The sequence below is a fragment of the Dryas octopetala genome, chromosome 9 (genome assembly GCF_963921425.1).
Source record: "Dryas octopetala chromosome 9, drDryOcto1.1, whole genome shotgun sequence".
Lineage (NCBI taxonomy): Eukaryota > Viridiplantae > Streptophyta > Magnoliopsida > Rosales > Rosaceae > Dryas > Dryas octopetala.
In genome coordinates, this window is record NC_141374.1 from 15,898,152 (window position 1) to 15,913,546 (window position 15,395).

Consider the following 15,395-nt stretch of genomic DNA (forward strand, 5'->3'; position numbering starts at 1 on the left):
TGAAGATTTTCATGATGCTTGATTACTATTTATAATTTTATATAGTGGGAAGGACTCATGAAGTCATGACTCATGAGTGATTTTTTTGTTTTTTGTTTTTTTGGCCACGTACGGACTCGTGAGTGATTTAAATTGACATAGACAACTCATTGAATGTTGTTGCGTCGTGGGGTTGGGTCATGTGTACGCATGCATGTCTTGTTGTAATACCAATGAACACATAGCCAAAAACCATTTCCCTTTCAAAACTAATATGTCAACTGTTATATAGAATATACTGAGGAACCGATCGACCAAACGATGATGATAATTACAATTAAGTTTACAGTCACCAAAACTTTTCTCAAATTTCAGATATATATGTAGACATGATATCATAATATCCTGGTTATTAGAAGCAAATGATCGGATACATGCATTGTAAAGTTGGACCATAAATGAATGAATAGTGCATTTGTTAAAGCATGCATGCACCAGAAGAAAAAAATCAAATCAAGCATGCATAATTGCATATATATATATATATATATGATCATTTAGGACCACATGGCCATATGTGATAAGAGTAGTGCAGGTTTAAAGGTGACTATTGCTTTGCAGCTAATTGCCCGTCTTTTGCAATAGGCTTTTTCTACAGTGCTCCGTACTGTCCACACACTTATGGACCTTTGACATGCACAAAAAAAAGAAGTATCCTTTAAATTTTATGTAGTACGTGAGAGCTGTATACATCTGTTACTCCACTACCCTTTTCAACCATATGGTCCATATGTATGTATGCTGGACGTGATGTGAACCAAGATGTAAAATTGATGCACAAGAATCAAGAATGTTGCACAAGAGAGACAAATTAACCTTTGAAAACAACTTTTCTTTTAGAGTAAATTAATTATATATATATATAAGCACTTTTTCTCTCCTAGCTGTATACCTTAACCTTACTTTCTCTATGCCAATGATTTTGTTTTTGAAAGTGAAGTGGCTTTCAAATAGACAGAAAAAAGCACCTTTTACATCATTTAAAGGAGCAATTATTTACATGTTATGGAACTTATGGGGAAACAATCTCCAATTTTTCAAAACCAAACAAGAACTAATTTCCAAGATGGGGTTTCCCGAATGTGCTGGGACAAAAGCAAAGATAAGGTCAAAGGCTGAAGGCAAAGGAAAAGCCCTATATTGCCTATCCCTATTGCTTTTTGAGCAATAAAGATCTGGGCCTGGTTTTATCCCTTGTATTATAAAAGATGTCACTCATTGGCTCTCTGGCTCTCTCTTCTTTTTTTTTTGGGTCGGATCGAGGCTCTCTGCCTCTCTCTAACTCTTAACACTTCTGCTGTCCTCAATTTCTCAGAGCCACAGATTGCAAATTTGGGTCCCCCTTACAGATTTCCTCATCTTTACTTTACATGCCTTTTTTTTTCCCACATCGCTGGATTGATTCTAAAATCCCAGAGAAAGAAGACAACTAATGGTATGTGTTGAAAATTCAACATTTCAATAATTTATTGGCATGTACATACCACAAGGGAACCCAAAGAAGTGGACGAGATATGCGCGCATTTTAGGTTCCTAGCTTGAGGAACATAACATGTTGTGTTATTAGATTGTAAATTAGGCAAGTCACGCTTAATCCTCAAATTTTAAATTTTAGTCATGAACACAAAATCTAACGCACAAAAATTAGCCTAGAATCCTAATGCAAGCTCTAACTTCTCAGTTTAGCACATGTTACTGTACTCTCGATCATTCATATCAACATTAAATGATCGAGTGTCGGCTTGATTACTCTCCATGGCCCATGCATGCATGGACCATTCAATTCGATCGTACACATAATTTGCTGGACATGCTTAAGAAGGGAAAAAAGAGAGGATATATTTCCTAAATTTGACTCCAATTAGGTCTAAGCTAATTCGTATCCAAAACCAGGGAGGACCACATGGTGAACATTGACTGTGGCAAGACAAGAGAACCCTTACAGACAGTGGACAGTAGTGAACGTACATGCACTGACTGGCATTTATATATATATGTCTACTCGTCCTTTTGTGAGTGAGTGCATGTATGTAGATTCCAATTAGATCTTGCTCAAATTCATTCCTGATTCAACCGGCCCCTTAATTGATTTGGCTTAATTTTCTCATCGAATGTATTGTATGTATTTGGGTTTGTTTTATATGGATAAATGGGTGCATATATATGTGCATGTTACATGTATAGTATATATATATATATATATAGGTATTCCTACAGCCAGACAGTTTGACATTTAATATTGTTAGATCATGATCACTAAGTACGTGAAATCTTATTTAAATTGTTGATTAGATTGATAATCAATATAACATGTTAACTATACAGTAAGAAGAGATTACCAATCAAAAGAGCTAGCATTTCTATTAATTGGAATAGTGGACTATTGACTCACCTGGCTATCTTTTGTGTCATATTTTTAATAGAATTGGAACTCACATCTATTAGAAAAATGACACATAAGATGAGTAATTGAGATAGTCCAAATTTTTTTATTCATATTAAAAAAATCAGATTATGAATATGGATCTCATTAACAAAAGAAGAAATCTAGATATATACAAATTAATTAAATGCAATAAGTCTAGAAGCCATCTAAAACATATTCAAGAGAATAGTAGCCATCATCTAGAGTAGGGTCCATGAAGTAAGGGTGGTATAGATGATCAATGCTATGATTATTGTAGAACCAAAAGGAGCTTTCATAATTATTGCTCATCATCGCTTCCCACATGCCACTAAACCCAACAGCACTTTTAGAGCCAACAACAACATTATCTATCATCACTGCTTTATCATCACAAACAGAAGCTTCATCATGATGATGATCACCAATATTGAAATTGGGTAGTGATGGCTGTAGTTGATCATCATCAGGATGATGAATATGATCATGATCCTGATCAGAGTTTGATGATTGATCTGAGGAAATGCAAAATTTCTCTTTTATTTGTTGTTGTTGTTGTGAGAGTAGTGAAAATGTTGGTAAAGAAGTAGTGGTCTTGGCTTTGGTCTTAATTGGCTTGTGGTTGTTGTTGATGACACGATTGACACCGAGCTTCTTGCTCAAATGAGTGTTCCAGTGGTTCTTCACTTGGTTGTCTGTTCTTCCCGGTACTCGTCCAGCAATCAAAGACCACCTAATTATTTTGGTGATTAAACATAACATCATCATCATCATCGTCGTCAAGACTCAAGAGAGAGCAATATTTCTCATTTTTCTTTTTTTCTTAAAGGAAATTTGTAGTACATTTGCTGGCGCGCAACACGTACATTATACATATCAATATCTTTTGTGTAGCTAGTATTAATTAGTACTATATAGCTAGCAATTATATTGCTTGGAATCAGAGACCAGTAGGGACCAGTAAGTATGTACTGCCCAGTATTTGTGGGGACTTTGGAATTCGAACAATGACACGTACGCAACAAAGATGGAATATTTCACAATATGGCATCAGAAATTAAGCGTGAACTTTTTTTTTTGGCCAAGGAAGAAACTGTATACTTAAAGACCAGAATGTACCTGGCCAAAAAAAAAAACCATAATTTAAGTTGTACGTACCCTTTTTGATATGTAATGTTATAATATAGTTATAGCTATGCTTTAATTTGAGGAAATTAAGAAAATTAGTGGAGTTAATTACCTATTTCCAAGGAGGTTATGAAGGCGAATAATAAGATCGTCTTCTTCCTCAGAGAAGTCACCCCGCTTGACGTTGGGGCTGAGATAATTCATCCACCTTAATCTGCAACTTTTCCCGCACCTCTTCAACCCTACACCATTAATTGATATATACTCATTAATATCCATGACCTTATTTACTTAATTATTGATTAATAATATATATATATATAGTAGTAGCTAATTAATTAAGGTACCTGTGAGTTTGTTTACGCGATTCCACTTGCCTTTGCCATGCACCCTAATATAATCCATGAGGATTCTGTCCTCCTCCAGTGTCCAAAGACCTTTCTTATATTCACTACCACTACTACTCCTCCCACCACCTTCCATTGTTGTTGTGCTTGTAAAGCAAGCAAAGCAAGCAAGACTCTTGACAGAGCTAGAGCAGAGAGAGCAGAGAGAGCAGAGAGAGAGCAGAGAATTAAAGAGAACTAGTTAGACTAACTAGACTTGGGGTCAATATGCTGGCTTTTTGGAGGAAACAACAATGTGGTGCTTATTTTTTTGGTAAAGAACTAAAGATCGAACTATATGGTGCTTATTTATACACACTCACTTATATATATATATATATATATATACATGAAGTTAAACAAAAAGTCATATATACGTCTTGATATATATTTATATTGGGACTTGAGTGTGAGTACTGATATTAATTAGTGGAGGCTAGCTATCTAATGTCACCATCTGCTTCAGCATCAGCAACGCACTATAAATATAATTGTTTGGCACTACTATATAGTACTATCATTATAATAATATATAATAATGTATATCATACAACGAATATTAATCAAAGTGCATATATTGATATGAAAAAAAGGGATAGGAGATGATGAGATTATATGAGATAAATTTTATTTTAAAATTAAATAAATTTTATGTAATAAAATATAGAGATTAATATCATTTTGCTCTCTATATTATTACACTTATATTAGTTTGCTCTCCAGACTTCTAATTTAGAAAACTAAAGTTTTGATTTTTTCAATTTTGTCAATTGAAATTTTTCCATCAATTTACATATTTTTTATTCAAATATAAATATTAGAATATACATATCATCATATTATTATTAAAATGAGATACTAAATATAAATTTATCTTTATTGATATATATGTATGTATATCGATTGGTTGATAGGACCCTGTATGGACAGTAAAGCAGCTTAATTGGTGCAGCTAACAGATGAGCAGATATATAGATTTGTTTTTTTGTTTGTTACCCAAACGCCCACGTGTCATTATGGACTGGATCCCATCACTGTCATCCCCTCTCTCTTTCACATACAAAACGCGCGGCCCTTAATTAATTCCCCAATCCCCACATCAGTACATCACGAATAAATTACTTACTCCTTAAATGTAATTGTAGGTTACCTAAACTCATAATTAGCTAGCTTTTGATTAAGTGTAGGCACAGGCACCACTATAGATCTCTATGCATCTCCCATTTAAAATCATTTATGCATGTATGAGCGATTATTCCATAATCTAAACACAACTCTTTAAGTTTCATGAATATTGTTAGATGAATTACATTCTTAGACCATATGCCAACGAACATGCATGTATAATTCACTTGATAGTTAGTAATTAATATATAACCCTCTATGTAATGAATGTGATTTTCTAATGTAATTTAATATTATAATCCTTTTAGGATTATTGAAGTTTGACTATTAGAGTAGCTCATTAAATCATTAAAGGCTTCCAATAATGAAGAAATGACAAGAAACTTGACTTGGCCAACGTAAATATTGGTAGAATATTATCCAACCATCATTAAGGAAAAGAAACAAACCCCCACTCCAATTATAACAAGCAATAATATTATTCTATTATTATGTTGGGTTTTGAGATTTTTATTACATTCTTATATATTAACTTAAAATTGATTATTAAAATTCGAGTATAGTTTATAGACAACTCGCTCATACACAATGGCGATTGCAATTTTTCAAGATAAAAAGATTTGCCAAGGGATTTTGCAGTATGCAAGAGCAAGAAATTTGCTTGTCTGAATGTGTGTTTTAGAAATTTGCTTATTATTAATAATTTAATATGATCAAATTGATCGATTGTTTGAATGTGTGGTTTAATTTACTGATTACCAAAGTACTCTAGTAAAAGATGGAGCATCAATTATCCTATATATCCTAAAAAAATAGACAACACACATAAATGCCATTATTAATGGCCATGTTCCTCCGGGAAACAACCTATAGCGTGACACACATTAGCAAGAAAAAACAGAAAAAAATCGATGTGTCACACATTGTCTTAATAAGAAGACAAACATTGCATGCTGTCTTTAATCACGTGCTTTATCAGCTTATGCCTAACATTAAATGGGACTATTGTTGTTTGCTGAATCCAATTGCAGAGTCTCTTTCCATCGATTGGAGCATTTCTAACAGCCTTATTCTCAATTAAGAACTGAAAGATAGTAAAAAATCTCCATCGCAAATTCGCAACTTGGTTTCGTTATATTCGCATGCATGAATGGTGAAACTTTGTTTTCTTTTTGTTTTGTTTCACTTTCACTTTTTGTGTGCCTTTGGCATTTGGGTTACAACTTACAACCTATTGAGGCTAGCAATTAGCTAGCAATTAGCTTCTGGGTTGTGAGTACTTTTCAGGTCTGGCACTCCTGGAATCATTGGGTTTTGTTTCTTTCTCCCCAAAAACCCGTGAGAGGGAGAGAGAGAGAGAGAGAGAGGGCAGTCTAGGCTGTCTTTGAGTCTGGGGCTAGTTATTCACAATTGAGTTGAGCCATTGCTACTGCTACATGATGTTATAGGCATCCGTATGTATGCAACTTATTATTCATCAACAGTTCAACACCCAAAGGCCCTGGACTAGCATATGTGGCCTTTGAAGTTTGAATGTGAGACTCCGATATAGATGTCAGTATCTTTAATTACGTAGCAGTACTACTACTATGTGAGCCCAATGCTCCTGCATGTGAGAAATATAATGAAGAATCAAATTATTATGGCATTCAAACCACAACTGGTTAATTGTTCGTGGTATATTTCTATTTTCCAAAGGATCGAGCATATGCGTCTGAACCACTCAAAGTGAAAATAATTAGGCCATTATTTTTCTGGTACAAAACTTATGTGAACCACATCGTAATTTCTCCATGGTTGCACAAAAGGACTGGGGTTTTGAGTTTTTTGCCCACTTCCACCAGGCTCCTTGTTATCGAATGTTTCACAATTTACATGTACATGCAATAATGCAATATATATCATAATAACCTCATTGACCCAGTTGCTACTTTTCAGAAACTTTTCTTTGACATAGTCAATGGAAACTTAGCTAATCAAATTTTAAAATCTAAGGAAGTGACAGTCAGAGAAAAAAATCTAGCAAGGCAATGCAGGATCCACTTCAGGCCTGCGTGAGAGTGAGACTACACAAACTGGGTTTTGTACTTTGTAGACTGCTTGATTATCTGCATCAGTGTCGTTTGGACTACTATAAGGAACACTGGAACAGTGAGAAGCTTCAGACCCAAATGAAACAAAAATAGCATTTAATGAGATTACCGTAGGTCCTTTAATTACTCGGACCTTGTCCATGTGAGTGAAGCAGTTGTATTTAATGCATGAATCAGAACATTAGGCTTCTCTCTGGGTCATGTTGGGTACGTGTCAAGACTTTATTGCTCCATATGGCTGAACCGGTCCGTGATCATTTTTCTCCCATCTCCAATTTAAGTCTTGAGATTCAAAGACGATGCATATATGGGCAATGGATTGATGGCCAAAGTCATACACTGCATAATTCAGAATGTAGCAATCTTGGGAGTTTGGGAGTTATTTTAAGGAGTAAGGCCCTGGACTAAGTTAGCATAATCTGCTTCTAACTAGGGCTCTAAAATAATTTACTTTTGTAAGTTTATTAAACCATTTAACTAAGAAAAGGATTAAACCAAGTTAGCATTGCTACTTGGTCATTTTCTGGCAAACTGACACATCACACGACAGCCCTGCCTTCAAACAAAGAATTATAATGGCACCCAAGTACAGGTTTTAACATGTAGTATAGCTCTCTGACTCAGATTTGAGGAATTGGGCAACGTATACATGATGGCGTATAGTGCAAGTCAGCAATGCATTATCACACTGAACCTGGGGGTAAAAAAAAAAAGAGTATCTTTGCACCCTTGTATTTGTAATCTGTAACATTTGAATAATGTTGACACAAGTCGAATTTCATTTGAAAATGTAAAATAAAGAGGCTCATATCAACTTTCATAAGGGAATCTGCTGCTTAAATGACAATATACCTCTAAATTCTAAAGCTAAATAACATAACTAAAATTAACACATAGTTTTATAGACAGCTCTACTGGTTTAGGGTTCACAAGGATTCAGAAGGTAGAACGAATCAGAAGGGTTCATGCTCAAGACCATTTTAGCATATGATACTGTGGTCACTGGATTCTTGTGTCTTCTTAACCCTTCATGACAAAATGTCTATTACGAAGCAAAATGGGTGAGTTTGACAGCTACAATGCTTGCAGTTCTTGAATTGTCATGCTACACGAAAACATTAAAGCAAAAAAGTTAATATCAGGAAAGAATCGGAGGAAATGGTATAGAAACATGCAGAAAATTAAGATACCAGTTTGAATCATTGCGTAATGGACTAACTTGATAACTTCAAATTCTGAATAAGTTTATCCACCATAATTGTCTGCTGCACCCCACTCAGAGACTCCGAGTTCATAATTGCATTAGCAACGATGATCACCATAGATGGTGAAGCAGCATTGACCTAGAAGTTAATCAGAATTTAAAAGGAACAGTGGTATTAGAACGCTTATGTTTCCAAATACGAAAACAAGTTTACGGCAATGAAAACATCCCAACTGAGAATTAAGTTCAGCCGAGTCTCAAGAAAGGCTACTCAAGCCTACAAGCTAGTGTTGAATAGATTTTACTATTGATGCCAAAAGCAAAGAAAATTAGGTGCTACTAAGATATGATGGATGTAAGGACCTGCTTCAATGCAATTAAAAAATAATAATAATTCCATTAAAAAAGAAGAAAAAAGAAAAAAGGCCCTTAAGAAATATACCCAAACACGGCCATTTAAACCAATTGCTATCTCAAAGGAAAGCTTCTTTCCAAGTGCCGCAAGAACTGGACATGTTGGTGAACTCAACAACCTGAAAACCAGATGACTTGTTAAATTACCATAGAACAAAGAAAATCCTCAATCTATAGCTGTTTTATGCATTGACTATGTGCTTAGACAAGAGCAGTATCTATCTCCTAAGCACTTCTTAGGTATCGTAGCAAGGGGAACTCAATCTCACATTCTTGAGAGGCCAGTTGAACATTCAAACGTGAAGCCTTCTTTAAGGGGGCCATACTCTCCTGCTTTTCCACTGGCTATAGATCACATAGCAATTTAGAACAAAGTCAAAAAAATATTCATAAGAATCCAATAAATCAACATTCACAAGAACTAATACACAGGGGAACACATAAGACATAAAATTGAAAAAGATACGACAGAAAACCAACCATCAGTGCATGACAACTCAGGATTCATGCCAGGGTTTGCCTTCACGACCCGAACATAAAGCAAAGTACCTACCTGCCAAGCAACTCATTAGCCATGGTGAAATATTGCAAAAAAAAATAAAAAATAATAGACCTGAATTTGAAGTTAAGAGAATAAATAGAAAAAATAATGAAATTACTATAAAGCACTGCACCTACTTGCATATAAAGCAAAGGACCAAAATTAAAACAATGAAATTACTACTATTTCAGTAAAGCATCAGTCACCAACAACAAGATCAAACCAATTATATTACTTAAATCTCATAAAAAGCCCCAACATCTCCCTAATATGTAAATAACTTTTTATTGGCAGTAATAACAACTGGTCTAATAGATGAGGCATGACTGTTGCTTCATTGATGGCTAGGACTAGGAAGAGATGATAAGGATGTTTTAGTTTGTGAACACTGAACAAAGTATAAGGGCTACTGATCTTAAAGCAGAGCATACACTTTAATCCATGTTTTGACAATTGAATATATTTGGATCTTACTTCTTAGTACTACAAACTTTGTAATTGTAAAGTATAATCTGTGAATGCAAATACTCGCAACATATATTGTCCTGGTTTTAAACTTATATTTTCCATTAACTATATTATATGAATGTTATGCATATTTTTCTCGTTCCTTGTATTACAAATTATGTTGCAAAAGTATGCAAAAACATGTCAAAGTGTAGATTTTGTAAAATTAATGGAACAAAGGAATAAATACAACTTAAATTTAAACAAACCGCAAACTTTGGTATGTTTCTCCTGGTTCCTCCCTCGAAAGCAAGCACGGGCAAAAATGCCAATGAGGGTCCTTTAATGTCCACCAGAAAATTCTAAACCCATACAAGGAAAAAAAAAATCATAAACAAGAAGCTGGCAGCAAAGAACCAAAATCATAAACAAGGATATACTAAAGCTCTTACATCTGCTTTAGAGTCCACCACAATTCCAAGAACAGAGTCCGCTACGCAAGGCACGTACTGCACAAACAACACTGATTGAAATATTATGTGCAAGAAAAAAAAATGCAACTTTTTTTTTAATGTGGAAACGTACTGACCCTTTTCTGGGATGTTTCGACCCAATATTTGTTTGGCTTCGAGAACTTCAACTTCCCAGCCTTCATCACAGATATTGCGTCACAATCCTGAATAAATAAAAAATTATGAGAGAGAGATATTGATAGCCATTTGTGTAGAGAGAGAGAGAGAGAGAGAGAGAGAGACCTGGCGGAGACCGCCACCGAGCTTGATAGTCTGGTTAGCCATGTTTGAGAGGTCAAGAACCACATCGCCTGGAACCTAAACACCATGAAATTCGAAATTACAGAAAACAAAAGGAATTTTTTTTTTTTTTAGAGAGAAATAGAAAGAGGAGTTCTTACAACTGATTGGTCGACGAAGCTCGCCGGAGAATCGGGCGCTTTATTTGCCATTCTATCACAAAATTGTGCGATTTTCCGACGAGTAATTACTAATCGGCGATTAGAGCAGACTGAGTAGAAGAGGAAGAAGACAACTAGGGTAAAAGAAGAGCCGCGAAGGGCATTTAAGTCATTTGCCGTCATTTCTATATTACTTTTTTGTTTTCTTTGGCCATTCGCTTGAAAGAAAATCCCGCCTCTTCTTACGACGTCGTTCGGAGCCGGAAACTTTGGACGAGAACCAATGGCAATCGTCAGACCGCAAGGCTCTTCCTATTCGATTCATACGTACGGTCACTGTACGCAGCACCAACTCAGAAGTCGTGCAAGAACGCCTTGCTTAGTATCTTTGACTTCCAAGTTTCACAATTTTTGTTCTGGAATACAATTCCTGGAAACCCCATCTCAGAAATCAATTTCGGGACGTGGGTTTTCGAGGAATTATTCTCTGGTCGATGTTTTATCGGCTGGTGAGCTGGTTAAGAAGTATGTAGAGGATGGGTGCTGCGAAGACGCAATCACAATCTACGTTAAAATGCTCGAATTTGGTTTGCCAGTTGAGGAATTTAAGTTCTTTCCGTGTCTGATTAAGGCTTTTGGGGGGCTTTCTGATGTAGGCAAGGCCAGGGAGATTCATGGGCATGTGTTGAAATTTGGAGTTTTGGGTGATGTTTATGATGTCAATTCGCTTTTGGGTGTTTACTGGAAATGCGGAGCGGTTGACGATGCAGTTCAGATGTTTGAGAAAATGCCCAGGAGGGATTTGGTTTCATGGAACACAATGATATCTGGGTTTTGCCATTCAGGAGATTACATGGGTTCATTGCTAATGTTTAGTCGGATGATGGTCGAGGATCACTGGGTGTTACCGAATCGGGTGGCTTGCCTTTCAGCTCTCACGTCGTGCTCTGCAGTTCAGTCTTTAGTTCATGGAAGAGAAATTCATGGTTTTGTTGTGAAACGTGCTCTAGATACTGATGAGTTCCTGGTTAGCGGATTAATCGATATGTACATGAAATGTGGGGACGTAAAGAATGCAGAATATGTTTTTAGGAGTGTCATTAATGAAGAGTCGATCAGAGGGAATCCAGTGATATGGAATGTGATGATCTCAGGATATGTCTCTAACGGGTGTTTGTCACATGCAGTGGAGTTGTTCCTGGACATGTTGGCAATTGGGTTGTTACCAGATACTTCCACGATGGTTGCTGTTATAGTTCTATGCTCTCAGCTGTTGGATTTAGCATTTGGAAAGCAAATCCATAAATTCAGTTTTAGCACTCGATTGATCATTGATGTAAGAGTTGAAACAGCTCTTATGGACATGTATTTTAAGTGTGGTGATAGCAAAGCTGGTCTTGAAATCTTCAGAAGGTCTCTTAATCGTAACTTGGTCACGTGGGGCGCTGTCATCTCAAATTTTGCTCAAAGTAATCGTCCTCATGAGTCATTGAATCTGTTCCGTGACTATATATTGGAATACGGCTTTGTAGACTCTATCATAATCTTGGCTGTTCTGCGGGCCTGTTCGTCCTTGACTGTTAAGTCTAAAGGAATCCATGGGCTAGTAGTGAAATTGGGGTTTGATTCAAATGTGTTTGTTGGAGGTGCTTTAGTTGATATGTATGCTAAATGCAGAGATATGGAGTCTGCTCAAAAGGTCTTTTATAGATTACCAGCTAGAGATTTGGTTTCGTGGAATGCTCTGATATCTGGATGTACTCAGAATGAGTATCCAGATGAAGCTTTAAAGGCATTCCTTGACATGCAATTCGAAAAAATTAGACCCAATACTGTGACAGTTGCTAGTATTCTATCAGTTTGTGCTCAGTTGTCTGTCATGAAGTTGTGCAAGGAGGTTCATGGTTACTTATTACGACAAGAATTTGAGTCCAATGCTCTTGTGAGCAATTCTCTAATAACTACCTATGCAAAATGTGGGGACATAAAGAGCTCATGGACTGTATTTGAGAAAATGCCTGAAAGAAATGAAGTATCATGGAATTCAATTCTTTTGGGGTTAGGAATGCATGGCCATGTGGATGAAACATTTGCTTTGTTTGAGAAAATGGAAGCAGCAGGATTGACGCCTGACCATGCAACTTTTACAGCTCTTCTATCTGCATGCAGCCATGCAGGGAGGGTTGAAGAAGGATTGAAGTATTTTAAACGTATGGTTAAAGATTACAAAATTGAACCTCAACTTGAACAGTACACCTGCATGGTTGATCTTTTAGGCCGAGCTGGCCATCTGAAGCAAGCATATGATATGATTTTGACAATGCCTCTTGCCCCTGATGACCGTATATGGGGATCATTACTTGGGTCATGCAAAATTCATGGTGATGAAAGACTGGCCAAAGTTGTGGCTGAACATGTCTTCAAACTTGATCCTTCTAGTATCGGTTACCGTACACTTCTTGCAAACTTATATGAAGATTATGGGAAATGGAATGAAGTTAATAGGGTTAGATCAGATATCAAAGGCATGGGACTCAAGAAGAGGCCTGGATGTAGTTGGATTGAAGTTGATAACAATGTTCATGTATTTACTGCAGGTGATCAATCTCATAACCAGTCAGAGGAGATATATGCTACAATAGAAAGTTTAACGATTGAAATTGGAAAGGCAGGATATATTCCTCAATTACTGACCGTAACTGCTGGGCTTGATGAAGTTTATGATGAAGATCTTATATCATTTAAAGACAATGGTTTTCTGTTTTGGGGTGCAAGTAGAACCAATAACCAAACAGTTCCAATGGAAATGATGACCTGATAATTCTCAGTCCATCGCTAATTTGCTAGGCCATTTTGCTTTTAGTCAGAAAGGAAATCTATTACTGTTTCGAGTGATTGAGAAGGATTGGGATGATTCCCATTCAATGATATACATTCCGGCAAAGAAATTATTCATGAGACCTATCCATCTATCTTCGCAACTGATTGACTTCTCATTTTATGCTGGTCTTTCCATATATAGTAAAAGGATTATTGAAAAAAAAAAAACATGATCGTTCCCAGCCAATGCGCCAAGCAGTTGTATATAAGATCTAGACAAGCAACTGCCCAATCTCCATTTAGCGGACCTAGAAGAGCATTTCTAGAAGACTGGTAGGTTCTTTCTCTACATTGTTTCATATTGGTTTTTTTTCCTTTCTTGTCAGGAGTTTCATATTGGTTTATTATCTTATTCCCATGGTAACAGAGTAACAGAAAGCAACAAATTACGTTTATTCTCTATCATCAGTCAATTCAGCAGACTGAGAAGAGGTGGAAGGGAATCATCTGCTGAGATAACATGGTAGAACTTTTCTTTCTTTTTCTGAACTTTTTTTGTCTTTTGAGTTTGAGTGGCGGATGTGGTGGGAAAGTGAGGGTAAGTTGAAGGAGATCTCTCAGTTAAAATCTTAAAATTTAAGAATCTTAGTTGAATGGATTGGAGTTCAAGAATAGCTAATAATGGTTGCTTTCAACTGCAGGGCAGGGGTGAGTTTTCAATGGGTGTTTCTCAACCTCTATGGTAGCTGCTGATGCTTTCTCAATGGGAGTGACGAGTGATGCTACATCCCAACCTGTGCGTTGAAGTCGTGCTTCTAAAGATTTGGATGCTCCCCCAGCTGCAATGCCCTTTGAGCTATGTGCCAATTCTTGTGGACTATCACAGCCAGGAGCTTTAAAAATGAAATGTATTCTAATGTGTATACTATCAATGACAAGGTTCAGACATTTACAATAACAAAGATGAAATTTTGCGGTCTGCATAAACCTTTTATCTTTGGGCCAAGATTCTCCCACATTCCTGGTGTCCATTGGTGGGAGGCCCACTTCTTGTGGGGACTGTCCCCACTCCAGAGGGCCCAGTACAGAGAGGATTGCCTGGAGAATAAGGGAGAAAAGCATCCCCACTGCTGGGGTGAGGAAGGGGCTCATCGAATTCAGTGGTATACCCAAAAGACTATAAGGACTATTAAGAGTGAGTGACCCACCAAAATTTGATGTCAAATATTTTCTAACCTAAAAACTTGGGTTGGATGTAACACAACATCAACCTAGGTGTACCCCAGTACCTAATTCCACAACCAGAGTTTGCAGAGCAAATAATTTATGTCAAACCCTTTAAAGATAGTTTAATACCATATAACACATTGTGTCGGTGTACCCAGTACCAAAATAATGTCAAATGAATCAAACCCTCTCAGCAGAAAACTTCAAACTCCTGAAAGCAATGAAAATCAAGGCAAGGGTCCACCAAACTTAACTACCAACCTCTCTTAATGCAAAGCTGTTTGCTAGAGATATAAAACAAGTACAGATCAGTATGAGTTGGAGTTTTATGGTGGCATTAGATTCTCACCTCTAGCTATTATTTCTTGACAAGCATTATATTTTCTTTTTCTTTTTCTAATAGATGGGTATAAACTCCAAAAAGGTGTAATTTGCCTTCACAAATCTTATCTCTTTCTGCCTTTGTACTGTTGACAACCAACCGTTGACATTTCTTGACAACAATCTAAATGATCTTGGCAGAGAAGAAAATTTGCTTTAAGGTACAATAATTGCATTAAAGTCTTTAAAGATATAAAAAGATAGACCCTAGTACAAAAAGCAACTGCTCACCAACAACTAAGATTTAGCTTTCGAGAAACTAAATTATTGGCC

The 15,395-nt window shown here is 36.4% G+C and overlaps 3 protein-coding genes across 4 annotated transcripts; 1 reads left to right on the plus strand and 2 right to left on the minus strand.

Annotated features, from left to right (window-relative positions):
- Positions 1–2,508: 2,508 nt before the first annotated feature.
- LOC147274782 (myb-related protein 308-like) lies at positions 2,509–4,234 on the minus strand. Its single transcript, XM_086256313.1, has 3 exons — positions 3,919–4,234; positions 3,684–3,813; positions 2,509–3,176 (listed from the first exon to the last, which is right to left on the minus strand). The coding sequence occupies exons 1-3, from the start codon at positions 4,052–4,054 to the stop codon at positions 2,621–2,623; spliced, it is 822 nt and encodes a 273-aa protein (XP_086112439.1). The 5' UTR covers positions 4,055–4,234; the 3' UTR covers positions 2,509–2,620.
- A 3,644-nt stretch (positions 4,235–7,878) lies between these two features.
- Positions 7,879–10,839, minus strand: LOC147274783 (uncharacterized). 2 transcript variants are annotated; one of them, XM_086257600.1, is made up of 10 exons: positions 10,695–10,839; positions 10,537–10,611; positions 10,371–10,457; positions 10,234–10,290; positions 10,051–10,143; positions 9,274–9,346; positions 9,063–9,138; positions 8,822–8,912; positions 8,395–8,518; positions 7,879–8,280 (listed from the first exon to the last, which is right to left on the minus strand). In XM_086257600.1, exons 1-10 carry the CDS (start codon positions 10,743–10,745, stop codon positions 8,276–8,278), a joined length of 732 nt encoding a protein of 243 aa, XP_086113726.1. In that variant the 5' UTR covers positions 10,746–10,839; the 3' UTR covers positions 7,879–8,275. The 2 variants fall into 2 exon arrangements, with proteins under 2 accessions (XP_086113726.1, XP_086113727.1); XM_086257601.1 differs by having other exon boundaries at positions 8,366–8,518.
- A 170-nt stretch (positions 10,840–11,009) lies between these two features.
- On the plus strand, positions 11,010–14,483 carry LOC147274784 (pentatricopeptide repeat-containing protein At4g21300-like). The gene is made up of 3 exons (XM_086227666.1): positions 11,010–13,847; positions 13,942–14,037; positions 14,216–14,483. Exon 1 carries the CDS (start codon positions 11,269–11,271, stop codon positions 13,510–13,512), a length of 2,244 nt encoding a protein of 747 aa, XP_086083792.1. The 5' UTR covers positions 11,010–11,268; the 3' UTR covers positions 13,513–13,847; positions 13,942–14,037; positions 14,216–14,483.
- The last annotated feature ends 912 nt before the right edge of the window (positions 14,484–15,395 follow it).

Bases quoted from the DNA above. Each gene is read 5' to 3' on its own strand.
- LOC147274782 (XM_086256313.1), bottom strand. From the start codon at position 4,054: ATGGAAGGTGGTGGGAGGAGTAGTAGTGGTAGTGAATATAAGAAAGGT. The intron at 3,814-3,918 runs GTACCTTAATTA...TTAATGGTGTAG, and splicing joins TCGCGTAAACAAACTCACAG to GGTTGAAGAGGTGCGGGAAA. The intron at 3,177-3,683 runs GTAATTAACTCC...CAAAATAATTAG, and splicing joins CATAACCTCCTTGGAAATAG to GTGGTCTTTGATTGCTGGAC.
- LOC147274784 (XM_086227666.1), top strand. From the start codon at position 11,269: ATGCTCGAATTTGGTTTGCCAGTTGAGGAATTTAAGTTCTTTCCGTGT.
- LOC147274783 (XM_086257600.1), bottom strand. From the start codon at position 10,745: ATGGCAAATAAAGCGCCCGATTCTCCGGCGAGCTTCGTCGACCAATCA. The intron at 10,291-10,370 runs GTCAGTACGTTT...TTGTTTGTGCAG, and splicing joins TCGAAACATCCCAGAAAAGG to TACGTGCCTTGCGTAGCGGA. The intron at 9,347-10,050 runs GTTTGTTTAAAT...GTTGCTTGGCAG, and splicing joins GAAACATACCAAAGTTTGCG to GTAGGTACTTTGCTTTATGT.